General features: G+C 48.3%; 1 protein-coding gene across 2 annotated transcripts; it reads right to left on the bottom strand.

The window, feature by feature from the left end:
- On the bottom strand, positions 1-25,855 carry LOC120819256 (uncharacterized). 2 transcript variants are annotated; one of them, XM_078102997.1, is made up of 48 exons: positions 25,543-25,855; positions 24,983-25,102; positions 24,234-24,664; positions 23,678-23,714; positions 23,239-23,579; positions 22,784-22,909; positions 22,505-22,702; positions 21,687-21,827; positions 20,968-21,228; positions 20,670-20,850; positions 20,383-20,549; positions 20,148-20,291; positions 19,846-20,024; positions 19,565-19,734; positions 19,244-19,468; positions 19,057-19,166; positions 18,313-18,528; positions 17,071-17,191; positions 16,810-16,990; positions 16,568-16,715; positions 15,519-15,696; positions 14,366-14,543; positions 13,090-13,216; positions 12,354-12,473; positions 11,931-12,081; positions 11,742-11,854; positions 11,500-11,650; positions 11,156-11,398; positions 10,712-10,921; positions 10,161-10,342; positions 9,894-10,077; positions 9,281-9,423; positions 8,562-8,743; positions 7,945-8,204; positions 7,634-7,871; positions 7,394-7,559; positions 6,878-7,004; positions 6,620-6,703; positions 4,977-5,162; positions 4,555-4,835; positions 4,260-4,408; positions 3,120-3,204; positions 2,440-2,554; positions 1,723-1,854; positions 1,415-1,630; positions 1,135-1,276; positions 870-1,023; positions 1-789 (listed from the first exon to the last, which is right to left on the bottom strand). In XM_078102997.1, exons 3-48 carry the CDS (start codon positions 24,657-24,659, stop codon positions 376-378), a joined length of 8,283 nt encoding a protein of 2,760 aa, XP_077959123.1. In that variant the 5' UTR covers positions 24,660-24,664; positions 24,983-25,102; positions 25,543-25,855; the 3' UTR covers positions 1-375. The 2 variants fall into 2 exon arrangements, with proteins under 2 accessions (XP_077959123.1, XP_040032429.2); XM_040176495.2 differs by having other exon boundaries at positions 24,983-25,099.
- Between the last annotated feature and the right edge of the window lie 1,382 nt (positions 25,856-27,237).

Here is a 27,237-nt window from a genome sequence, read left to right as displayed (position 1 = left end):
TACCATGAGTCTTTAAGTCTCATTCAACTTAAAGAAGGATTTTATTTAGAAGGAATGCTGAAAGGTGAGGTAGGAGTAATCAAAAAAGGTTAAGAGATATCCAGAATATCTTCTATGTTAATTGTACAAATACCAGATAAAAAACAGCTGTTTAGTTTCAATAACAACAACTATATAATCAACTCAATCATTGAAAAGGAGTGCCACTTTTTTCAGATCAGCAGAAAAAATAACATATTGGCTGGACATAGAAAAAGCTAAAATCAGTGCAGTCAAAGTCAATAAAAATAGCATTCAAAGCAGAATATACTGTTGGCTCATCTTTCATGTGTGAGTTTCTATGCTGCAAACACCTCCACAAAAGGTATAAAGGACTTATACAAACAGGTAAAGTGCCAAGTCCTTGGTGTGGAGATGCTGCGCCAGGTTCTGAATGCGACATAAGCGGACATTCTGGGCGTCTCCTGCACTGTAAACTCTGAATACGTGATAACGCTCCTTCTCTTTCAGTGCAAAGTCCAGCTCGTTAGCAGAGAGGTGGATGAAGGACTTTTCCTTCTTTATTGTAGACTTGACTTCCACGTACACAATCCCCGGCCCTCCTGCCAGTCCAAAGGTCAACTTAAAGTCGTAGGGCTGGCCGCTCTCTCCACTCTGGTTGCACCACACGACGTCTGTGGGTCGTCCAAGGTCTCCACCGTCTCTCCAGTGGCACAGGTAGAAGTTGACCAGCTGCTCCCCCCACTCACCGATCACTGCCATGTCCATCAGGTCGTCTGATAACTCCACCTGCTCAAGCACAATACAGCTTAGAAGATCCTGGCAAAGACCGAGCCCGAGGAAACACCCCATGTGTGGTATGTACTGACCGTGGTGGGTCTCTGGCAAGTCAGCTCCATGTCCTCCAGCGTGGGCAGAGGCTGCCCTTTGTTCCAGGGAGGGAAGTCCAGGTTGATAGGAGGACGCTGGGTTTCTGCACCACCCTTAAACATACTGGAAACCACCACAGCCTCAGGGGCGCCGCTGATGACAAAGGAGAGGAAAAGGTAGCAGGTTTGAGATTATGTATCAATGAGCAGTAGTTTTCTACATCAATCTCTTGGATTTTTGGGGGGGCAAGGAGAAGAAGCTTACAGGTCGTTTGGAGCGGGCTGGTCGATGGCGGTCTCGGCGGGCTGTGCGGATGGAGGACCCTGTATGGCTCCGGGAGCTGGAAGGCATTTCTGGTCATTTGGAGCTCTGTCAAACTTGGTGCTGTCACTCTGTTGTCGGAGCTCTGTCAGACACAACAGCGAAAGGGTTGGACGTGGCATAAACTGGGATATTCTGTATTACGAGGAAGCCAGAATGGGCCTCAGTGGGCAGACGTCCTTGTTGTAGAGTAAGAATTGGCTGAAGAGGAAGCATGTTTGACCTGGAGATGGAGGAGTGTTGGTGGTCCCAGGGGCAGGGCGATGGGGGTCTGTGGGTCTCCTGCTGCCCTCGAGCGGCTGGTTCCCCTCGTAGCTGCTGCTGCTGCTGGGACTCCTGGGGATGGCATGGCCATCCTTATCTGGGTCTCGGTATTCGGGCCCAGCTGGAGGTGGCCACAGCTTCATGACGGCTTCCACCACCGCGCTCCCTGGCTGACCTGTTGGTCCAGAGATGTTGTGGGGAATAAGAAACCGGGTTTGCTACGTTGAAGAGTTGTCGTGCAGAAACAAGCGTATCCTTCTCACTGACCAGTGCGACTGGCTCCCGGACTCAGCATGGATGCTCGAGGAGGCCAGCAAACCAATGTCTGCTCCCCGTCCTCATGTGCAGGGCGAGCAGGCTCCTCTGGGGAGCTGATGGAGGAGTAACTCCTTGATAACCCTGAAGCACAATGTTTTAAAAGAGTCAAAAACCGATGGCAGAAGTGATTTGTAAAGACTGATTTGTGCCCAAAGCGTCGTATTGATCCCTGCATGTCTGTGAGTGTGCGTGTGTGTACAAAAATGGGAGAAAGTGCACAAACACGGATAAAGAACAAGCAGCGCTAGATTCTGAGTTACATGCTGACGTTCTGCATCAAGCTGATTATGTATTAACCAGCTGTACACTGTAACACTATTAATGAGGATGGTCCAGCCCCAAAAAACAGAATCAATGTATTAAATCAAACATATTACTCCGCTGCTGAAAGTTGTTCCTACCACATACACTATTTAATCAACCAGCTACCGTGCGTAGTTAAAACACTCCATGTCATTAGTCGCCCATTCATACCTATTCTGATTACAAGGGCCACCTGTCCGTCACAAACAACTAACATTCATACTCCTCCCCACGCCGCGCGGCCAGCAGGAATCTGGAGGCTGTGTGACCAGCAGAGCCCCCGTTCCCTTCATTCTACTGATGTTGTACATGTTGTATTGGGTCCACGAGAGGGAAACACGTGGGAGTTCAGAGGCTCTTTACCTCTCTCCAGGTTCATCTCTGCTTTGGGGGGCTCTGGGACCTTCCACAGCTCCTCCTCACTTGGCAGCTCTCTGACGTCCTCCTCTGCCAGGAATCTGATCAGAGACTCGTGGTCCTGCACAGATGATCGGCTTATTAGGGCCTGCTGATCTGTATGAACGTTTGCTTCTTGTTATTATTATTCGGAAAATTGATTTGCCTTTTGGGGGCCTTCATATCATAACCCCAAACTGCCCAAATCAGACTAAAAATGGGATGTTTTGTCAAGTATGACCCAAGTAGGAAAGGCAAGCCCCCTCAGCCTGTATGTCCTATTGACACTTGACATTTTACAGACAAATGTAACTTCTGTCCTGAACCCTGAGCTCCAGCTCCTTTTAAATCTTATGAAAAAAGCATTTTTGCAACCTCCTCTTATACATTGTGCCTGAAAATTGCCAAACATTGTGTGGATCGTTATTGTAAAGAGCATCCCAAATGATCAAAAGCTTGTTACTCTCTCATTGTATTTAGAATATATGCCCATCAGCAGCTAGGAGCTAAGTGCCTTGCACAAGGACACACAGAGATGTTGGTTAGTGGAGCCGGGGATCGAACCACCGATCATCTGATTGAAGGACAGCAGTTCTCTCCACGGCCCCTAATCAACAGTCATCGTTCCCCTCTCACAGACCGCTTACATTGGGAGTCGTTATCAGGCCACTGAGGAAACGCATCAGCTCTTTTCTGTGGCTGCTCTCTGTGCAGAAGAGTTTCACCAGCTCCCTGAAACACACGTACACACCAGATAAGTTATGTACCAGCACAACATGCAAATGTAACGCACATGGCAGTAGGAGATGGACTGATCAAAGGGCCTTTTGGTTTATGTTGAATTTATTGTTGATCGCAATAATATCAGTTATAAAAACAGGTTCTATTAAAAGGTTCTCTACAAACTCTCTCAGCTGCAGGTGCCCGACTCCACCTGCAAGTGGATCACTGACTTCCTGTCTGACAGGAAGTGGACGTGAAGCTGGGGAAACTTGCCCCATGCAGGACTCCATTCAGGGTCTCCAAAAAGGCTGAATACTCTGAGCTGCTGTTTGGTGCATATGCACAGACAACAGTCAGAGTTTTCCCCCCCACCCCCCGAAGGCGTAGGGAGGCGACCCTTTTGTCCACCGGGGTAACCTCCAATGTAGCAGCACTCAGCCGGGGACTTATGAGTATCCCCACACCCACCTGGCGCCTCACACCATGGGCCACCCCGGAGTAGAGTCCAGGATAGGGGATGGACTCCAGAGAATAGAGTAGAGAATAGAGAGATAGATCCCCTATCCAGGAGTGTGGTTCCAGAGCCGAGGCTGTGCGTAGAGGTAAGCCCCACCAGATCCAACTGATAACGCTTCTTAGTCTGGCCCCTCGCCTGGACCACTTTGCCAAGGAAACCCTACGAGGAGCACAAGGCTCCCGACAACCGTTAGCAGTCTCACAGCCAGGTGTGCTCTGTGTCCTGGTTATTCCATGGCACATGAAGCAGATAAAGAGTCTGCAGTGGATTCAAGATGCATTTGGCAGCTGATACCTGAAACACTCAGCACGCGGACCAAAGAGGTTTCAATGCAACCTGACACCCATTATGAGACGGGAAAAACTAAACTGACCTATCAGCAGATACATTAAGACAATGAAGATAACTTTAATCTGTATGTGTCGCATCGGGGGAAACGTGTCTTGTCTACAGCGATCATTTCCTGATTCAATGGACAAACACACAAATAGAAAGGAGGAAATACAGGACAGAAGTTGGTGTTTTAGCATCACTTCATCACACAGACCTGCAGATGTCCAGCTTTGCTGAAAGGTGATCTTTCTGAATGTAGAGTTCCTTGTCATCCTTCAGCAGACAGATAACATCCTGCACTTCCACCAGTGCATCCTCATTATCCGCCACATCCAGCTGGTAGCGGATGTAAAGCTTACCCACCTGTAAACAGGTATGAAGACGTTGAAAAGAGCTCAGGAAATGGTCGCAGACTCCCAACACGCCTCAGTCTCATCGCTATGCTTTTAGTAATACGATTCCTCCAGGTTTCAAAAAGGGCTCTAAACAAACTACATGAGATTGTTCACCTGTCCGAAGTGAAGTCGCTTGATTTTCTCTCCGATGTTGTTGTTAATGAGCTCTGGGTATACTTCAGTCAGCTCGCTGTGGTGGTACAGGAACTTCTGGATGTAAGGAACCACAGAGTGCACCATGGCCTGCATGGACGGACAAGGTCTCAGGTTCTCAGTCTGAGGCACACTTTTGACACACTGGGACAGCTGACGGATCCCGCAGATCTCCAGAAACAAAGATCTGTCCATCTCGTTGAAGGCGGGTACGGTGTTTGGTTCTCCCAGCGTGGTCGGACCTGGCAGGATAGTCAGGATCGTCATTTTAACTCGGGTTCCATGTGTGTAGTGCGGGCCGCTCTTCTCATTGGCTGTAGTGAAGAGTGATCTCTGACAAACAGAAAATCAACTATTTTGTTCAAACAGCGGCAGTTACGTACCAGAGTTCCCGGTCTTGGTCCTGGGAGGGGCCTTCTTCCCTGCTGGCGGCAGGTTGAGCAGACAGATCTGCTTGTGAGGTTTGAAGATCTTTTCAACCTCTTTGCTGTCAGCAATCATGGGTTTGTGTGCCAGAGTCACCCAGCTGTTATCCTTGGTGGGGAAGACCCTCTTATCAGACACCATACCTGAACATGAGAGCCAGTGTCAGTGGAGGCCCTTCATCTCTAATCACCTACTGCTGCTTCATGAAGACAAAGCCCTGGTAACAAAGTTATGTTTGCACTCACATTATTCCCCAAACGCATGGAGGCTTTCTCCGTCACTCTCCACACTGCGTTTATTCCCTAATTAGGCCCGAGCAAAGGACAACCTCGTCCGCAGTTCTTATTCTGTAAATAATTGCCTTTTTGGGGGCCTTATCGTATCCCCAAACTACCCACATTTCACATACACATCAGGACTAGTGAAACATTTGATATTTTAGGGTCATCGGATTTGGAAAATAAAAATGGCCCAATAGCGACCGACCCTACTTTGAATGGCTTAACCTGTCAGATTGACCTAGAAGAAAACATCTACGCAGCTCCATCTGCACTATAACAAAGTCTATGAGAACTGTAAGCTCTTAATAGCAAAATGGTCCACCAATTATAATTTTGTGAAAAACTCATTTATGCTGTGCTATGTATAAAAATAATGGAAAATCTCATTGTTCTTAGAAGATATGGACCAAAAAACTTTAACAAACACCTCCTGCAGACATTATTACATTACATTACATTACATGTCATTTAGCTGACGCTTTTATCCAAAGCGACGTACAATAAGTGCATTCAACCATAGGGTACAAATTATGGAATCGACTTCAAATGTGCTGAGGATCCTCTTAAGACCTTTAACAGGAAGAATAACATCATTGGGGAGGAAACCTTCTCTGCATGGAAGCCGTCCCACGCTGTGCTGCCGCCGAGCAGCTCAACGTGGGACATGTAGCCATGTAGCCATGTAGCCATGTAGCCATGCCAACCCAATTACCATCAGTTATTATGATGCTGTGTGGTTGTGGAGGTGGTGCCCAGTAAATAACGTGGGCTTCGCTTTGGGGCGAGCCTGGTCTGATCCCACTTTGGATGGAGCTGAACTTATTTCTAAGAATCTAAAGTTCAGACCAGGAAGCAGAGTTACAAACTTCTCTGCTCTTGAACCCTAAATGGACCGTGACTAGTTACTTAAGTTATCTAAATTAAAGGTAAACAGTCAACAGTTTCAACTAAATAACCTAATAAACACAACGGTGCAACAAAACGGGGGAATTAAAGGTGGACTCTCAAATATTAGATATCGGTCAGCTCATATTAAATGTATTAGTATCAGATAATCATACTGATCCATTTTGTCTTACTAAAAGCTGGGTGTCAAATGGAGAATATATCAGCTCAATGAAGCAACTCTTCCAAGTCATGTGGATACCCAGAGGTGGCGCAGCAGCTATTTATGACTCCTCTTAATAAACCATGAAACTCACAGTAATTCTAAACCCTGATCATGTGCTGCGCCGGCAGATGGTGGATTTAATACATTGCGGTAAATAGTGAAGCCAATAGGAACAGACAAAGATCAAAGAAGAAGGCGGGTTCATTACCCTTCAGCGTGGAGCAGTAGCTGGGATCGAGTTCGGACTGGGGGATGTTTTCCTGCTCACTGAATATTGTTTTACACTTTTGAGCTGTTGAAAAGAGAGAATAACATAACATTGCATTACAACGCACAGCCCCAGAGTCAGAGATCGGAAGGAGGATGTAACACGTTGCTGAGCCTCTAATAACCAAGTCTGGACATACGGAACGACGTATCTGAGCCACTAGATGGAAGAAAAGACTGGAAATGTAAATGTGCTCACCGAGTTTGGCATAGAGCACGGACACGTCCTGCAGCAACTCAGCCGTCGGTAAAGGCGATGACGAACAGATCACCTCCAACAAGCCGACATACTGCTTCATAGTAGGACTGAGATCTACATTCAGCAGCTACACACAAGAGACGTGTGTCCATTAGTTATGGTGCAGTTCATCAACAGAGCGGCCAGAGCAGCCTTCATCCTAAAACTGCCATGTGAACCGTGAGGATATCCGAATAGAAAGAACAATATTCTGTGTCATCGAGTAAACAGGGAGCACGTCCAGATCTCACTAGCTTGTGGGGTCAAAGATCCCTCACGTAACAAGCACATGAACTGTGTTGAAGCCGAATCTCTAATAATTGGTTAGATTTATAAAAGCTACTTTGTCAGATATAAAAATAGCTATTAGACACCCTGATAGGGAGCCATTCACAGCGAGCAGATCTCTCTGTGACTGTTAGCGGTGTAGATGAGGGCGTGTCCCTGGTGGGGAAATACTGTGGATCAGGTGGTTACTCTGGTGAAGAAGGCTTTCATCCCGTCCAGCGGGTTGTAGAAGGGAACCAGGACTATGGGCTGCTGGACACTCAGCTGTCTGTAGCGCTGGAACACGGCCGTCGGGTCGCTCCAGCACACCTCCTTCAGGTGGTAGAAACGTCCCGAGCACCACCCCCCATCTCGCCTGGGGGAAAGGGTGGATTTATGGCCTCAATTGGCCAAACGTGGACGTGAAGCTGAAAGGTTCTGAGGATCTACCTGTTGTACTCGATGAAGACAGCAGGGGTGCGATGGAACAGCTCCCTCAGGCTGCTCTGGGGACAGTTCATATGGATGAAGTTGTAGACATCGTGGATGTGCTGGACCGTGGAAGTGAAATCGGCCCCCTCTAACTCATCTGTGGGTGGTCTCTGCTCCTGGCCGTCTGCTCGTGGTTTAACACACCACTCCTTCAGGTAGTTAATCAGAGCCTCCACCGAGATGCTTTGTCTCATTCCTAAAGGAAGTCCAACAAGAGTTTCAATAAGGAGCTGGACAGCACAGAGTCCACTGCAGTTCACCCATCTTACCAAGAGCTCTGCTAAACTCGCTGGGGTCGATGTCTACATAATGAACATGGGTGCCCAGGAGGCGGGTGACCTCCGGTGAGGCCAGGTACACGGCGTTTGGACGCAGGTACTTTCTCTCTCTCTGTTCTCCTTCCAGTGGCCGATAAGCCGGCACCCACTCAAGACAACTCAGGAAGTGGCAGAAGGAGGACTTGGTGCTTTTGATCGATTGTCCATCGGCGCCGATCACCTGAGCTGTGAGGTACTGAGAGTAGCGGTGCCTGAAAACAGGAAAGGTGATGCTTTGAATAGGCCGACTTTCAAAGCCCTCTGTGCAAACAATAAGTATGTGATGTTGTGAGCAGGATCCATGTAGCAGCTGATAGTGTCCCCTCACCATGACTACGAAGCAGCTTGTCATCTACGCTCCAAAGCAGATATCACATGTCTATCAAACTGGCCCGCCGGTCATCAGGATGACCCTAAGACTCCCAGAGGGCACTGCAAGCTAATCTGGTGTTGTGAAAGGACTCAGTGGTCCAGCCACAGGCAGAGGAAGCCTCGGTGTTTACAGTGATGACTGACACAACATGACATGGGAGGAGAGCGAGGTAGGTACGTAGGTGAGGGTCTGTTACCCGTTATCCCAGTTGGTCATCAAAAGCTCGAGCAAAGCCGTCCTCTGCTGCAGGAGGACGGGTCCGGGAAGCTGGGCTGTGGCCAGAGCCTGGAACTCCTCACAGGGGTAGTCATCCAGCACATAGCCAGCTCCAGGAATCTGATGCCACACTGCACCTTCCACTGACCAGGGGGAGGAGGCCTGGGGGGACGACCACAGACACTTTACCTTATTTGCCAATAATATTCCAGGCTATATATATTTCCAATATAAAATGAGGGATCAATTACTGTAAATTCTGGACTTCTGGAATTCTGTGGCTTAAACAACGGTGCAACTAATGTATGTACATGATGCAGCATTTAAGTTACGGGAAAGCATCTGGCCGCGGAGAAGCAAACAGAGCGGCTGCACGTAAACTTGGCGTTAAAGAATCAATGGCGAGACGTTGGAGATGTGAAGAACTTACTCGTTTATTGGCGTTTTTCTGCCGGTTTAGTGCCGTGTTACAGGCACTTTTTGTAAAAATACATTTATTTCCGGTGATTAAAACTAAAAAACTCTTTCTGTGCATCATCCTTCTGTGTAAATATGTTACAACGTGGACACCTGCGGCCCGTCTACCAGCGGTCTAGCTTTCCATCATTCACAAACTCCCTCTGGTCTGTAAAGTCGAACCGCTCTTTCTGCAGCACAATTGGAGTGCGACTCCTAAATGTTCAGGGAGAAGCTCCTCACCAGTTCTTGAGCAGTGAGCGTTCGTCTCTCTTTGCGGATGATGAGACCATCTCTGACTCCCAGACTGCTGAAGAGCTCCCTCCACCCAGCGACGTCGCCATCTGTCTGCACATAGCAGGGACTCAGCAAGACCCATTCGCAGCCTGGTGGAGGGAGACGGAGACACGAGGATGACACCAAGAAGAAACGGAGGAGGGCCTCGGAGATGGAACAGATGATTTCGCCTTGCTAATCAGGTGAACCATTAGTTTGATCAGTTGATGTGCTGCAATGAGTTAAAGGTAAGGTAGCTCATCTTTTGGCTGGAAGGTCTTTAATCTGCTGTCATACACGTTATGTTAGAAACAACAAAAAAGCCTCTTAAATATTATGTGTATTAAAGCGCAGAAAGTTCAGCTCTTTACTGTTGTTCCCAATTAAAATCTAGAGAAAATGCAAATAATTGATTATCAAGATACAAAAATATGAATACATGATCAGGATGTCCCCAGGTGAGGACACGGCTACTGAAGCAAATCTGCTCAATGACTAAAACATGTAACAGAATAAAAGAGACGTTCTCAGGCTTCTTGGGGTCAGAACGAGCCAACGAGCGCTGTGGGGATCTACTCACCAGCTAGTTCCTTGGTCAGGTCCACGTTGCCGTACTCCTGGGAGAAGTGCACCTTTTCATCAGCCGGGCACAGCAGGCCCCTGCTGGTGAGGACGGGTACTGCAGTGGAGGCGCCAGCGTGGCCGGAGGAGGAATGCAGCTTGATGAAAACCAAGTAGCTCACCACCACGGCCTCGGGCTTTAGCTGGTGGGGGAACCAGGGAGGGAACAAGGGGGTGAGAGGTGGAGAGAGAGAGAGAGCGTCGTGTTTGTGATGTTGATCAGCACCTTCCACTGCTGGTTCTGGATCGATGGGTAGATGTGCTGCTCCAGCAGCTCTTGAGGCTCCAGTTGATGAACTCCCAGTCTTCGAAGCAGCTCTTGAACCTGTTGGCTTTCCAGAGGCTCCACACAGCTCAGCAGAGAGGGGTGAACGATATTTATATCCCTGTACAAAGCCGACAGAGGGCCTGTGAAAGGACAAGGAATAAAATCAACTTGCCAGCCGGAGCAGAGACACATTTGACATGTTTAGAACCATCTAATGGACCTTTTTGTCGCAGTGCAGTTGTACTAATTAGTATTGGACTGAAGAAAAACTATTGACTTTGTTATTTTGAGTCTCCAAACCTTGTGAGAAGCAGAAAAGGGCTCTTTTACTATTTGTTGAAAACATCTTTTAGTGCTTATTGTTATTTTGACGTGGATGTGAGAGAAAATGTCTAATTACTCAGTTTACTTAAATGCAGTTTTTTGTAACAATGATCTGCACAGAAAGATAAAAGCATGCAGGAATGCACACTCAAGGATCCCAACAACGTCCATGTAAGGGAAATCACCTTTCTGAGCCTCAGCGTCCTTCTTTCTGGTCTTGGTTTCCTCCATCGGAAAGAACACTCCTTCCCGATTGAGTGCCACCACACGTCCATCCGCCAGTGGGATGATGGGCAGATCCCGGAGGGTTTGCAGGATGTCTTCCTCCCCGTAGCCGTGCTCCAGAGCCCGGAAGTTGCAAACCAGCAGCTTGGCCAGCTGACGCAAGCCGCCATCTGGAAGACAGCGGGCGGGACTCAAACATGGACGCTTCCATTCCACAGGAATTAGTCTGATGTTCAGATTACATCCGTGTTAATTGGATCTATTTTCTAAGGATGACTGATGAAGGTCTATCTTACTTTCATACCTCATTTTAACATGGTGCTACTGTCCCACCAGAGTCATAGCTCTATAGAAATGTATCATCTTGTATTGATCGTGTTACTTTGGTCCTTTCATCCACACACCTGAATGAATGTCTTCCATCAGCTCCTTGGCCATGGCCGTGGTCACCGTGGTGACATCGGACCCCCGCAGCGATCGCACCCCGAGGTGTGTGAGCAGCGCTGTGGGCGTCGCGGGGCTCAGATCCGGGTGGAGGTAGGACAGAGACAGGTGCCTTTCTAGCTCGTCTCCGCCGATCACGTCGCGGATCACGGCGTCGTGACAGACGGCCACTTGGGAGGGCAGCTTGTACACAACCGTAGCGTCTGGGCGAGGAGGCAAGCAGAGGAACGTCCTCAGGGTCACATGCAAAGCGCCGTTATGCCGCGATGCCGGAGATGGGCTTCGTTCAACGTGTGAGGAATACCTGAGCCGAGCGTGGGCAGGAACGCTTTGCCTCGGAGCATCTGAATAATCTGCCCGGCAACAGGCTTAAAGAAATCCAGCACCTCGTCAGGCAGCGGGACAAACGGGAGGAACCGGCTGAGGCCCTTCAGCCCCTGGAACTCTGGGTGGTTCTGGAAAAAGGAGCCGACGGGACACTTGTTGACCGACAGACAACAGCGAAGGACGAATTAGAGACTGTGAAGCGGAGCTGCTGATCCTCACAGTGAAGACGTCCATGGCCTGAAGGAAGAGCTGCGCTATCTCGGATCGAAGCCATTGGTTCCACGAGCTGTCTCTGTCAACATCTTCACGAGAGGAAGGGATGTCGAAGTCACCTGAAGGAGAAGAGGAGTTTTTGTTGCACCGATGTCCACGCTGGGATGGTTTGATGATCCTAAAGCGCATTCTCACCTTGGATGATAAAGCGAAAGCCAAAACTGCGAAGGGGCAGGTAGGCAAACACGGGTTGTTTCTGTGGTTGGCAGATCACGTCACCTTCTGTGGCGTCGTCGTTGAGCTGGAACGCCAGGGCGAGCTCGGTGGAGTCGACATCTTCTTTGATCTAAAGGGGAAGCCATCAGTTATTCCTTCTCTTCAGAGGTGCAGGAAAGAGGAAATGAAGGAGGAGGCGGAGCGTCGGGGTTTGCTGTTGTTCATGCGAGTGTCTGGATTGTGTCATAAATTCCCATTTGATGTGCTGACAAGATGCAGAGGGAAAGATTTTTTGAAAGAACGACAGTTCTGAGTGAAAACACAGAAGCACATCGCAGCGATCGGTGGCCGATGGGGTGCGACGGACGCCGGGCTGATTGATGCATTGAATGTCTACATTACCTTCTTGGGCTGCACAGTGGTTTTGACCACCAGCCAGCGCTCCGTGCCCTCTGTGTGCTTCACCTCTAAGACATTGTGACTCAGGTCCTTTCGAGTCATGGTCACATGGCGCTTCTCAATCTGCAGGGAAACAGATGCAGCAGGTGGTGGATGTGTGGAGAACAGGTGAGTCTTAATGGCTTGTACCCATCCTACCCATTTTTGTTGTGTGATCATTGCACCAACATTCATCGACTATTTTATGCCACTGATTATAACACGGGTGGATGAAATCCAGCGTTCTCATTGGTTGAGCGTGAGTCACTAATTGTCTGTAGATGTCACGAAAACGAACACGTCACTTAGTTAGCTTCTCTTCACCTGTCGGTGTCTGCTGCCTAAGCCCCGCCTCCGACAATGACAGCAGAGGAGAGGGCGGTGCGATCGACTAACATGTTGGGGACATTCGTTTATATGTAACATGGATATCGCAGCACGAAAAACTCTCACGCTCATTTTCGTATATTGTGCGATAAGTCAATATATGGCTTATCAGGCCTACTACGCTTACTACACCGGCTCCCTGTCGACTCCGGATTGACACAGTTCTACTGGTCCATACATGCAAAAATGGACATGCACCTCCCTACCTACAACTATTTACTCCCCAAACCTCCACTCACACCCTGCGATCCACAAGCAGCGTGCTCCTCCGGGTCCCCAGCCCCCATAGTTGTAACCTGTGTAGCAGGACTACCTCATTGTAGATGGAGATGGATCTCAGGCGGTGCAGAAAGAGCAGCAAGGAGGGGTGCACGTCATGAAAGAGGTTTCTGGTCTGATGGCTCTCCGAGCGCAGAGGAAGGAAGATCTTGGTGGTCCAGCTGGTGAAGAACAGATGCAGTTAGAATGTCGTGTTCTGACTGCGGTTTATGAATCAATATGGACCCGTGGCTCCTTCCAGAGGAGAGGATCTGGAAGAAGTTTTCAGCGGTTGAAGGTGACTTCTGATGAAAGTTGGAGGTGGACGTGGCAGAAGGTCATCAGGAGAGTGGACGCACCGGAGTTAATGAGCACCACTAGTTTTTGTTTGGAACATTGAAAAATGCAACAAATGTATTCAAAATAAAAATAAAAAGTAAATGAAAAGTATTTTGGGGTTTAATATCGTTTCGACTCTTCTTAAATTGCTTTGAAAAAAAATGTATTTATTTAATAATATTTAACTAAATTTTATAGGTCTTATATTTTTCGGTTGCAGAATAAGAGCAATAAACTGACTGTAGCGCTCAACAAGCCAAGTGGAATCCACCACATCGGACTGAATATGGTTCTCCTGAATTCAATGCTCAGCATTGGAGCCCAATCACTGCCGAAGGTACAGAAAGTATTCACAGCGCTTCAGTTTCCACATTCTGTTATGTTACAGACTTATTCCACAAATGATTCATTTTCATGTGAGAAAAGAAAATCTAAATGTTTTCAAATGTATTAAAAAGAAAGAACAAAACGTATTCAGAGCTTTTGCTCAATACTTTGCTGAAGCACCTTTGGCAGCCGTCACAGCCTCAGGTCTTCTCGAGTCGCACAACACAAGCTTGCACACCCGTCACGTGAGATCCATAGAAGCTGTAGAAACATCTCCAGGATGATCAGTGTGGATACTTATGTACATGGGTCTTTATTTCTAAGAGATTTGCAAAACGTTCCTCAAAACATGTCTCACTTTGTCATCATGGGGTTTCTTGTGTGGAATAAGGCTGTAACATAACAAAATGTGCAAACCGTGCTGTGAATACTTCCTGTAGTAGTATTTGCATACACACCCCAAACCAGTTAGATCGCCATGTGTACGAACTGACAAGCATCTTTGCGTTTTAATGATTCTATTTCACACAATACGTTTCCCAATAGGAAAAGCACAGTCCTTTATAAGACATTTAATGGGGACTCTCTGATGAACCAAACGAAGGCAGCATCAGCATCTCACCGCTGGTTGTTATTAAGGAGCATAGGAACATCCAAAGCCCGACCTGTGCTGATGCAGGTCCTTCACGTGCGTGTCCACAGGCCTCCCGTCCTCCTTCCAGTTGGGGAGGATGTATCCCATGGGGCCGCAGGTCTTGTCGAATTGCACGTGAAAGCCATTGGAGTGAATTTCTGGACAATCCGTCACCTTAAACACAGATTTGAAGCCGATGCCCTTTTGACCTATGATGAGAAGAGCAATCAGGGTCATTCATGTCATGGACGAGGCTTTTTACAGTCATTTGGCTGACTTGGATATTTGAACATAATCAGCCTGCAGGGGGGAGCATGTGGATGCCGGGACCCCCCCGAAACCCCCCGAACCCGAGCTGTACGGAGCAAAACCTATTGGGAGACTTTGTTCAACTGGTCCTCAGAAAAGGAGGCATGTTTTCCTTTAACGGACCTTCTAATGTGGCAATAGATCGCTTTTCTAACCCCAACACCAGCGTTACCAAGTAAATGACACGTGGCTCTTATATACTTCATGTCCTTATTCTCCCATTCACATGCATTCATACCCTGCTGACAGTGTCACCAGTGACTAACATTCACACACTGCAGTCACAGCCACAGGAGCACCGCTGGGTCTGATGTCCTGCCCGAGGACCCCAGAGGAGCCCTGAGGAGCCCAGAGGAGCCCAGAGGAGTCCAGAGGAACCCAGAGGAGTCCAGAGGAGCCCAGAGGAGTCCAGAGGAACCCGAGAACCCCAAAGGAGCCCAGAGGAACCCGAGGACCCCAGAGGAACCCAGAGGAGCCCGAGGACCCCAGAGGAACCCAGAGGAGCCCGAGGAACCCAGAGGAACCCAGAGGAGCCCGAGGAACCCAGAGGAACCCAGAGGAGCCCAGAGGAGCCGGGGGTCAAGCTGCCGGTGATTGAAGGTAGATAGATTGATACTTTGTTGATCCCTCAAGAGGGAGGTTTTGGTATCACAGCAGCAATTACAAGGAAGAAAATAGAATTAAAAGATACAAATTATATACAATATAATAAGATACAAAATATTAAATTATTGAATAAAATGAACTAAACTAAAACAAAAGAATGGCGACTGCTCTCCACTGACCACAGTCGCTCAGTGCATCACAAGTGTTGCTGCAGTTCAATTGAAGTGGAGTTAGAATTTCTAATCAGAAGTCAGCACGTAAATACCCACCTATGTATCCATATTTGTGTTTGCCCTTGGTGCTGCGACCCACGTCGCAGATGGCCCTGATGTTCTTCTCCTGGAAGCCCACCTCGTTGTTGAGAACGGTGATGCTGTCCTTCTTCAGCACAAAGACCAGCGCGGGATCGGCAGCCACCTCTGACGGGTAACTGTTGTCATCAGCGTTCTGAGGCAACGGAAACAAAGAGGCCAAGAGGTCGACGAGACCGATTTCAAATCAAACTATTAGACATTAAAACTCGCACTCGATCACTATATAAAGGATGGAAACCCTGCAAAACCACGAGGCTTCAATCGGTAGTAAGTAAAAAACACATTTCAAGGCCGGAGCCCAGTCAGAATGGACACAGAACCATTTCTGAAAATAAAATGGATGTGTTTGTGAGTCCAGTCCTGGTACCATATATCTTATCAGCACGAGTCACGCACTCCGTACATCCCGCTTCATCGACACGCACTGTAAAGAGAGAGGACGGAGAAGCCAGACGGTTCTTCACAAATCGATGACGCGTGTCATCTGCATGTATTTGATTTGCTCAGAAACCTCGAGCAGAACAAGAGAACTTTACCTCCAGTAATCATGGACACGTTGGGGAGCAACACGTGCACTTTAGCTTTTAAGTAGCAAGCAGGACACTTTGCTTCTTATGTTCATAAGTTGGCAAAAGAATAATGGCATTATTGCAAGAGAAAAACAGACACTCTGTTATTTATTTTAATTCGCTACTCAGGAAAATGTCACTGCACTGCTTTTCCAACCGAGGCCACTAGAGGGCGCAATGCTCCTGGGCGATATAGAAGAGGTTCAGAGCGAGGCGGGAAAAAGCTCCTCTGCTCTTTGACACAGTGCTGCCGGCCCGCGGGCGGTAAAAGCGGAGAATGAACGATTCTGAACGAATTGAGTTGAACTGGTCCGTAGTTTGAAAAGCAAATAATTTACTCCACTTCATCAAGAAATGTCTCCGCTGGATGCATCTGAACCAAACATTTAGAGACAGAAGTCATCTTTGTGGGTGTAAATATTACATTGGATTCACCTGAATGAGTTCTAGGACGAAGTGGGTGTCTTTGCTGTAGAGTTCCGTGGACAGGCGGTCTAAGCTGCGGCCGAGTCGGTCCTGGTGGATCTGCATCAGCTTCTCCGCTGCAGCGGTCAATTCCACACCAATACCAAACTCATTCTTCCTGTCAGGAAAGGGTGCAGCACTCGGCTAAATGAAATCAGACAACCTCAGGGGACGTGGCGGAGCTTATTGTCGGGGGCGGAATGAAGACAGACCTGATGTCCTCGACTACGGCCCTTTGGACATCTGAGGTGGCTCGGCCACTGGCGGGATTGGACATTTCTGACTGGTCCTGGACTCCTTCAGCTTCACTGCTGACATCTGATGTGTCTCCTTTAGGCAGCGTGGACAACTCATAGAGCTCCTCCTCATCCTCGCCCCCCTCAGCGCCCTCACCTTGCTCAGCCAGCGGAACACATTTAGCAGTTAAAGATCAAAAGCAAAACTGGCGTAATTAGTCGGAAGTGAAAATTCACCTTGTTGTGGACTCGGATTGAGATGGGAGGAGGCAAAGCTGGTGTCCACGGTGTTGTCCTCAAGACACTCATCTTCACTCATATTCAGAGCTGAGCCGCTCTCAGAATCCATCACATTGGACTGATGTCCAAAAAAAAGAAAAAAGATTAAAACATCGGTTTGTTAAATATAGTGTAAACAAGAGGGAAGATGATTCAACTATTAAATCCTTGATTACCTAAAAGGTTTGAGTAGTGCAGCATTTAGAACTTAGTGTTGGGTTTGATAGCTTTGTCTCCAATCTGAAAGCATCGCTGAATCAGCAACACGTCTTTATATTTAAACCAAATCCATTTGGTTCGCCCTTTGAGTACATTTGGGCTTTGAGCTTTAGAAGAAACCATAACCTAAAGTTCTGCTCATCCAGGGTCGGTCGTGATGGTACATTTTACATGTAACACCCCTGCAGCACGTTCTCAGTCCACCCTCGGGTCTCTCGCGAGACTGATGTACCCGAAGAGCCGCCAAGATGGATAGATGCCTCCTGATCAGTCCTCCAGGCTCCAAACCAATCACCACCCAAACCTGGATCCCAAATCTCCTTCTTTGGGTCCCAGTGAGGGGCGGAACAAAGAGGGTCTGGTAAGGCAGCCGGGACCCCCAGAAGCTAATGCTGCACCAAACCACCAGTGCATCTCGCACTACTGTCGGCCATCGCATGTGAACAGGAGCCACTTATTTAACCCGTGGCTTTTTTCCATTATCGCCCAGAGAGCGACTAGGGGTTAGGTGTCTTGCTCAGGGGCACTTCGACATGGGGCAGCCGGGGCTCGAAGCACCAACCTTGCGGCTCCCGGTGCCCCCTCTCTACCCTTGCGCTACATACATCCTACTCTCACGGCTGTGAAGAGCCGGCCGACTGTATACAAATGGACTTACATGAAACAAACATGGCTTCAGTTTACCAAGTAATCAATATACGAAACAGCACAACGTTTTACCTTTAGGTTTCTGTTCCCAACCAGCTGCATAGTCTTCTTCTCAACTACATTTAAGTTCCCTGTTTTATTCTTTTGCTAAAAAAAAGGTAGAAATTCCCAAGCTCAACTTTCCATGGAATGTTGCTGGAAATTTAGCGTAAACTTTCTTGGGAGATTGTGATATCATTATATTGAAGTTATAGAATTTCCTTCACGACCTCCATGCAACAGATGCTGCGTGTATACGACCAACGTAATAATAATTAGGAGTGGTGTTCTGACCATGGCGTGTTCCACAGGTGCCGTGTGCGTGTAGCAATCTTGGCTCGGTTGTGGGTTCAGCTTTTTCTGGTAGTCTTTGACCCAGTCGGTGATGCCCAGGAGGATCCCCAGTCGATGCAGATGGTTCGTGTGCTTGTGGTCCGACTGGGCCACAGTGATCAGCACCTGTTTGGTCTTGGCCTGGCCCAGGACACGAGAGAAAGGCTCCAAAAACACCTGCAAGTCACATTCATCCAGAACATGCACATCATCTGCTTATCCAAGTCACAACAGCAAAGCACCGCCTTTCAGCACATATTTAGGAATCAAGTCAAAGGTCAGGATTACAGAAAACAATGTTGCGGTAATTACTGGTGTGACAACCATGTTGTGAAAAGAAGTTGTGTGTAATGCAAAGAGGACGGTTTCAACACAAACTGCCGTAAGTCAAATGGTTGGTGCAACGCAGATTAGCTTCTCAGCGTGAAGCGGCCGACACACGGACACGCTGAAACGTTGGGATTGTTAAAGCTGTTCTCCAGGAAGCAGGACACAACCATATGTGTCTTTTTTACAGCGTATCATAGTGTAACAAATGGCGCCCCGCCAGTACGTTGCATGCAGAGTGAAACTAATGTGGCTTGATTCCCGCCCCGTCCTGACTGCCCCCCTCTGCCCCCCCCGCCCCCTCAGCTCCACTCACTTGGTGAGCCGTCATTTCATTAGAACTTCAAGGGGCCTGTTTGATGAGTAGAAGTCACTGACCTGCTTCATAAGCGCCTGGCAGGTTCTGGTGGGGATTCGTGTCAAACATGCCAGGAGGAATTTGGCTACTTTGCTGTAACATGACACGTCCTCTTCAGTCTGGGTCAAATCTAAGGAACACAAATGCTACATGAGTACCAATGACACACGCCGTGTGTGAAGCCATCAGCCAGTATAGACCCACTACCTTCTGTAGCCACGGCTGCTGCCAGGGAGGTGTGCATGTGATTGGCCAGCAGGGCAGTAGGAGCGTTGACGATCCCATCCGCTACCACCATGGACACCAGGTGGCCGGCGGTGCCCACGGGGTCAAGGGTCATGGCAGCATTGGAGAAGTACTTGTCTCCTGTGTGTGTGGTGATCCTGAGGAGCAAACCTGGTCTCACCTCCAACGCTGCCAGGCCTGTGTTTGCTGTATTAAAGAAGCAAATCAACCAACTGGTCCCAGGAAAACTTGTCTTCCATCAAACGGGCATGTTTGACTAAAAAGGACTCGCACAAATCCTACCTGCGTTTCTTTCGATGAAATCTCCAAGGGAGCCGTGGGCTTGTTTGAAGATCAGTTCCCATTGACTCCACTCACTTAAATCCTCCAGTAGAGGGCAGGAGGTTAAGCTGGCCAGGGCCTGGGCTTTGGACACCTCCCCTAGGCGCCCCACCGCCTGCCCCCCGTCCACACTGTTCACACAGGGGAGAGAGAGGACGACACAACTCAGGACAAAACTTTGTAGGTTCAAAGGATAATGGTCACCCGTATTCTCTGTACCTCCTTGTTAAGAAGCTGCTCACCTTGTCTTGCTGTGCTTGGCAAACAGGGCCGACTCGTAGTGGACCGGGCTGAGTCGGGCCCCGGCCAGCGCTCTCTGACGCTGCACCAGGCCTGCCAGCATTTGCAGGTTGCCGTAGCCAAGGTCCCGACTGTCCCGGACCCTGTAGTGGTCTCTCAGCGCCGCCTCAATGTGGGAAAGCTGGGAGGACGAAGGCAAAGATGAACGTTTCTGTCACCTGCTGAAACATTTACGCTACAAGGAAACAGAGAAAAGGAAGAGCGTGTATATGTGTGTGTGTGTGTGCACCTCTAACTGACTCACTTCGTCTGGATTAGTTGACTTTATGTCCCCACACTGTGTGATGAATTCAAACACGTCTTGTCTGGTGGGTCTGATACCACTGCCTGCCTGTTCCATGCTGCCACTGCACAGAGGCAAAGCAGAGCCCAGAGTGTCCTGCAGCAGCTGCACATTGCAACATGCAGGGGACATTAGCATCATATCCCTGAGGACAAAACACCGTGGACCCACACAGACGTACTACTGAGACGTGTACCTGCATGTGCTTCACAAGGAACTCCAGGAAGTTGCCCTGCTCTAAAGAGAGAAAATCTTTGACCTGGAAGTGTTTGGCCACCTTCCTCTCCAAAGAGGCCACGTGGGCCAAAGTGGTGGCCGTGCTCTGAGAGAAGAGGCTGTCTTTAAGGTACTGCTTCACTTTGGCTGAGAGACACAAGACAGACACGTCTCAAAATCATGGACCAAGATGGACCAGACACACGAAGAGGACATTATCAGAGGAGTTCATATGTGAGGCAGGAACACGAGATTCTGCCTCAGTACCTTCACTGGGGAGGGAGGTGGTGGGTTTGTCCTCCACCTTAGTTGGTTCGGTCCTAATGGAGGCCTTTTCTTTGGGCACCAGGCCGGACGGGACGGCCAGCGAGCCTCCACATATTGCAAGCTGAAACAGAGCCTTTGCCAGCTGGTCACCAGACACCTGTAGAAGGAAGTTCTGGACGTGCTGAAATGGAAATCAAACAAAAGGCACAGACATGGAAGTCATTGACATGACAAAGGATCGTTGAGCAATGAAAGGACTTGACAAATGAATGGAGGGATGCCAGTATGTGGAACCCACCTTGGCCATCCTGGGATTGAACAACCCCTCTGCGCATGAGAAGACTGCCATCGATACCTCGGCCGCCGGCAAGGAGGCGTACTTTCTTCTGAGGTCGAGGCTGCCTGTGGAGGAGAAGCAACCTGCTCCTTGCAACGGCTCCAACACACTCTTCTTGATCCTCCTCAGACGCTCGTAGATGTCCTGCTCCAGCTCTCTCTGGATGACCTCCCTGGCTTGCTCCATGATGCTGTGCTCACATCGACTCACCTTCAGTACGGTCTGAAGGGGACAGAGAGGCAGTTGGAACACGTCTTTAGAAATGTATTCTTACTGTGTTTTTGGAAGCAAAGTGTGTTGTACGAGTTGCAAACTGCTTCCAGGAAGAACGTGTGTGGTGCGTAATGTTAGCAAGTGTGATCAAGACAACCAGAGCTCGTGTGCGGCAGCGCTAGTGACATTAGCATTAGCATTGTAGCGGTGTGAGTATACTTACTGTGTCTCGCCTCCCACGAATCAAAATGACTAATAGTGACATCATTTCTTTACGTGACTAAATAAGAGTACTGTCGATCTACTTAATCAGCTACAATAAGAGGAAGATAAGCGCTACCCCATGTACCGTCAGTGGCACCAGTATAGACGGTGTCTGGGTCACATGTGCTGAGATTAAGTTACGTATCAGCTCGGTACAGTTTATAGGACGGATGTGATAGAGTTCACTATTACACGAGTCGTACCGCTATCGGCAGCGCGATGCTGTGTATCCTGATGCCCAGCTCGTAGGGAGAGTCGCAGCTGTAGTGGTCGGCCAGATACTTCATGAACTCAGCCAGGTCCACTTTTGGCTTGTTCTGCTGCTTCCGAAACACACGGATTTGCTAGATAATGGAAACAGAGTAAAAGCATAAAGGCCAAATGATGAAAAGTTCAGACAAGATAGAACTAAGCAAGTGTTCCACCAGGCAGAGATGGTCACATGTTGCCAAAGACACAGCAGCTACATGGACTCACTGCTGTGAAGCCTCTTTAGCTCATTTCTATTTCTTTCATGACCTTTGTGATTTGGACTTTTTCCCAAAAATGAGAAAATGTTTTTTTAACAGTTGGTTGATATTTTATTTCACTACATGTACTTTGTGCTGTAAAGTACAGTAAAGTCAATAAATACAAATTTAATGAATTAAATGAACGATCAAAAAAAAACTTTCATGTAAAATACCAATGAAAAATGGCTCATTGACTTCACGTAACTCCAAACTATTTGACCAGAGGCTATAGTATTGGTATTAGTCCGTGGGAGACGTTCTCAAAGAATCCATATAATTACATATAATTACAACCATGTCAGTTTGTCCGATGACTTGCGAGCGCCTGTAAATGGGGACGGCTGTAATTCCTAGTTGTTACTGTACTTGTTATATCCATTGAATCAAAGCTGCGATTCCAAACATTCACTGCTTCAGTTCACATCATTGAGTTGTATAAAGACATGAAATGAAGGGCATTTAGTCACAGTCCGAAGGTGCGGCCCTGCCTGTACGTTGGTGCGTCGTACCTTCAAGATGTCAATTGTCTCGATCTGGTGAATGTCGTCATCCTTTGTGTTCGTGTCGATCTTGAACATGCGGTGGATGAGGGGCAGTTTGCAGAGGGGCCCCAGGTTCAGCTCCTCATAGCGCTTCTTGTCCTTCAGTCCAGCCAGGCACTGGCCCAGCTCATACAAGGTGCAGATGGATGTGACTGCTGCAGTAGACTGACACAAGGAGAGGCAATTCTTTGATAGGTGACACACATCCACTTAAAAACCAGTATTAGGAAACGCATGTGTGCCAACCTCTATGAACATGTTGATCTCTCTCATTAGGTATTGAAGGTCTTTTAAAGAGGGGATTTTCCATGGTTTGATCCCGTATGCCTCCAGAGAGGGAATCTGCATCAGTCTGCACACCTCGCATATCACCTGGACGTAGCGAGGACGATGAGGAAATGAGACACAGTGCATTAGTCTGTGTAGGAAACGTGAAGCTATACGTGACATTTTAGGAGCTGAAAGTTCCAATGTGACCAGAACTGGTAATCAGGTAACACAACAGCAAAGGCCAGAGAGGAAGGGACTGCTGTGCTAAACAATACACAACTTCATTGACATTCAGGAGGAAAATCTGAAGTTACTTATAAATATGTGGCCCGGCGCAGAGACTTCCTTCCTTGAAGTTGCCAGGCAACCAATAAAGACATCTGAATCTAGTCATTTATGATTGTAGGAGCAGAATGGATCAACCGACTGACCTTTTCTTCGGTCACCAGCTCTCCCTGTGCAGCGATGTCTCGAATCACATCTTGCGCCAGACTACTGACAGAATCCTGATCCAAGACTCTGTTCCTCCTGGTCCCACGCGCATTCTCCTCCATGGCCTCTGCGGCCCGCATGTTGGCGCCGTGGACCTCTCTCAGCTGGGCGTGATAAGCTTCTCGAAAGAAGTTGGGTGCATCTCTTATTTTGTTTTTCTTCTCTTTGGTCGAGGAGACGTTCGCCCCGAGCACTGGGAAGTTGGCGTCAGAGAGGAAGTTGGTCACGATGGACTGTCCCAGCTTTTCTTCTTTAGCGTCTCTCTCAAGATCCAGCGCCGCTGTGGAAGGACGGGTCAACGCATACTTGGTTTTAGAAGTACGGAGGAGTAAATGTGTGTTTTAAGGCATGAAGGTAATGGTGTCATGGTTTGGCTACCTGCAGTTGGCTGGTTGGCGTTTGGTTTGTTCTTCACCTGGAACACATAAAGAAATATGTGCTGGTTTACGTAGAGTAAGAAGGTAGACAGGGACAGACGGTTAAGATAGACAAAGACAAGCTATTATATAAGCCTGCAAGTTTTCTTTTTTATTGAGTCCCAATGAGATTAGATATGGGATTGTAGTATTTTGAAGGCCAAAAGAGAGTATTTTCATCTAGTCCCGTTTACGTAGTACCTGCCAAATGTGTTTTAATCCACAACTGAAGGAAAAGCTAAAAAAGACACAACAGCGAGGAATGTTTCCAAAAGCATTTGACAGCTTCTGTCGGACATAAAAATAAGGGTTTTTTGCTAACAAGCTAGCGGCAGCCCAATTAGCATTGTTGATTCTTAATGTTTCAACTTTTTAATTCAGGATTTAGCAGAACATTGGGATGAAAGACGGAGCGTCTGGCTCGTACCTACCTGCCGTCAATCAATGTGCCCTGTTATACATTAGAAACCAAAGAGACATCAGAATACTGCTGTGGTGCATTTGTCTTCAGAACTGACCAACGTCTCTGCTGGCGTGGACGCAGCGGCCGGCGGGTGGACGGGGAGACAGTGGGCGGCGGGAGGCACATGATGAGCGCTCGCGTCCCGTTCAGGCGCCGAGCAGCTCGGGCCAGCACGACCCGTCCTACCGCGCGCCCCCCTCCTCGGCGGAGTTGCGGGCCCGTTGTCCTCGGTGGCTGTTCCCGGCGTCCCAGCTGCCGGCTGATTGTGAGGCTGGTGGATCTTATGGAACACCACGTCCTCCCTCACCACTAGATGTTCACTCAAAGATTCCACCAGGCAGGAAATCGTTTTGAAGCCCAAGGAAGATAAAGTCAGGTTCCTGCGGTATGTCTGGTTGTAGAACACAGCTAACTTTTTGAGGGGGATCCCAGCTGGGTTCTCCTTCAGCAGGGCCAGCACATCCTCCAGGACCTGCTCCATTTCAACTGACGCCAGACGGAGAAAAGACACACAGGTATTGAACAGAGAATGACCCTTACTGGTAGAGAGAGGAAGGAAGAGGCAGGCAATGCTAACATCAGGGCGTCGTGTGGTTCGAGATGTCCTGGGGACACCACAGGACCCGTCCAAGGTTTGGACACACTTTCTCATTGAATGAAAACATTAGCATACGCTGCGCACCAAGACCAAGCAGCGGACCCCCCACAGAGGCACAGCCAACCAGTGGTTTGTCTATGATCACAGACACATTCACAACACATGCACAGGGTCACGGATGAAGTGAGACAGGGATCAGGTCTTACCTATTCGCTCAAAGGACTCGGCTGTGGATCATCTCCACAGAAGTGGAACCGCTTGTTTCGGCCGGCACCCTTCCTCCTTCGGCTTTTAAAGCGCCTCCTGCTCCTCCTCCTCCTCGCCTGCTGGGTTTCATTGTCAGACACAGAAAAACGAAAGCGAAAGTAACCCTTCAGTGTTCCTGGAAATGGTTATGCCACACCTCAGACAGACAGAGGACAACACGCTGCATAACACCTTTAACCACGTCTAACTTAACTAATTCATTTAGGTCTGTTTGTTAAAGCTTAATGTTGGGGCATTGACCATATGACGGCAAATTGGATCATCCATTGAATCCCTGTTTATTTATGTAACAGCAAACCGAGCAGGATGATAGTGAGGCGCTTTTATGACTCAAAGTCACGCGTTGGCCCGTCTGGCTGCTTCCTGCCTGCAGACGAGGCACGATGGCGTGTGTAATATATATATATATGTGTGTGACAACAGTCGGACTCGTGTGGACGTTGTGTGGGTGATTCAAGGAGGAAGTTGTGAGTCGCTCCTCCGGGCCGTGTTCACGTACCGTGAGCTTCAGTCCACCTCCTCCCTCCTCTGCGCCGCCGACCAGAGGCCAAGGAAAGGAGACGAGGAGGACAAAGCACGCCGATCAACAACGTAGCGGAGCAGCAGAAACCAGTTACGTCACAGCTGCCAGCGACGCGCCCGGCGAGCGGCTGGTGCTGCCGGAGAGGAGCGGCACTCAGACGCTGCGGTCGGCGGGCTGCTGGTCGGAGACGCCGCGGCCGTGACCGGTGCCGTTCGCTGAGGGACGAGTCGTGTTTGTTTGGCAGGATCGCGTTAAGCGGGAGAGCTGGCGCGTGTTGCCTTCACGCTCTAAGACAAGCGTGGTAAAGTGGAGCTCCGTGTCGCACGGAGACTGCTCAGCGGTGTGTTGTGTGTTGGGGAGACTCGCGGACACACGCGGCTCTGTGAGGACCCTGTTCTATTTACCCCCCCCCCTCAGGAGACATCGGGGACATGCGGAAGGTTCCTACCCAACGACACGACAGACGTTACACAGACATTACAACAGAACCCGACATTTCATTTCGTAAAGGCCCCTTTTTAGTTTTTCTCCTAAGAGTGAACCCAGTTGGGACAGATCCCCCCCCCGCGACCCTGTGTGCAGGACAAGCGGCTTGCAGGTGGATGGAGTCAAGGCGACAGAACGTTAGGGACTGGGTTGGGCCTCCTCTTCCTCTTCCTCTCCCTCTTCCTCTCCCTCTCCCTCTTCCTCTTCCTCTCCCACTGGCCTTCATCCTCAGCATGAAAGAAAGATGAAACCGAAAGTGACCCTTTAATAGTGCAGTAATGTAATGATGCAGAAGCAATAGGTGTCTTCACACAATAATCATTACTGTATTAAAAGAAAATGTCGTTTAAATCTGTAACTACGTATTCACATATATCAATAGAGAATACATTTACACACCAGAGCATATCAGCACGTTCCTATGTAGCATTTAAACATGTAAGCCCTTCAAAATGTCATTCATGAGCCAACTTTGGTTGGATTTGAAAGGAAACAGTGCAGTTACATGATGATTCCCCTCCAGGTCGATTCACCACACGGTGTCACTCAGGGAGAATCAGGACATGGAGTCATGAGCTGACGTCCTAACCAGGAGATGCAGAAGAGCTATTGGATTAGTGCTTGTATTGAACCATTACCATTAACTACGGTACTGCACGTTACGCCACGATGACACATTGTTATGGTCAATGCACATGTTGCATAATCATCCAAATGGTTTTGATAAAATGCGCATATACTGTGAGGGATTTTCCAATACACGTAGTGATGTTTAGGGTTAAAATTGCACTTTGTGTTATTAGATATTAGTTATTACATTAGCTTGTTAGATGAAATAATTGCTATATGAATCAAAACAATTTATAGTCATTTAAGTCATATAATTACTGTACACATTAACAATGATTTTAAGTATTCCATTTAATTGACCATTTTTACTTCCGTATTCTATGTCTTAAACTTTTATTCTTGTTTTGTTGTTTTGTTGAGGTACTTTTCTTTTCATTTAGCCTTTTAATGGTTATGTGACTCGCTTTTAATTTCCTTTCTGTTAAAACGTGCTAGACATTTAACCTTGCCAGTAAAATCTGTTCAACTCATCTCAGTAAGATTTGTTTTGTAATGTATTCACGTTGGTTCTCCTCAGACATTCGCTCATATTTCATGTGACAGAAATTTCACCCT

The sequence above is a fragment of the Gasterosteus aculeatus genome, chromosome 5, assembly GCF_964276395.1.
Source record: "Gasterosteus aculeatus chromosome 5, fGasAcu3.hap1.1, whole genome shotgun sequence".
NCBI lineage: Eukaryota > Metazoa > Chordata > Actinopteri > Perciformes > Gasterosteidae > Gasterosteus > Gasterosteus aculeatus.
Note: the sequence above shows the minus strand (reverse complement) of the source record. Positions and strands in the feature narration are given on the sequence as shown.

Coding starts and splice junctions, on each gene's coding strand:
- LOC120819256 (XM_078102997.1), bottom strand. CDS start 24,659: ATGGAGCAGGTCCTGGAGGATGTGCTGGCCCTGCTGAAGGAGAACCCA. Junction 15,697..16,567: donor TCGTCCTAGAACTCATTCAG/GTGAATCCAATG, acceptor CCGTTGCCTCAG/AACGCTGATGACAACAGTTA. Junction 8,744..9,280: donor CGCTCACTGCTCAAGAACTG/GTGAGGAGCTTC, acceptor TCGTCCCCCCAG/GCCTCCTCCCCCTGGTCAGT.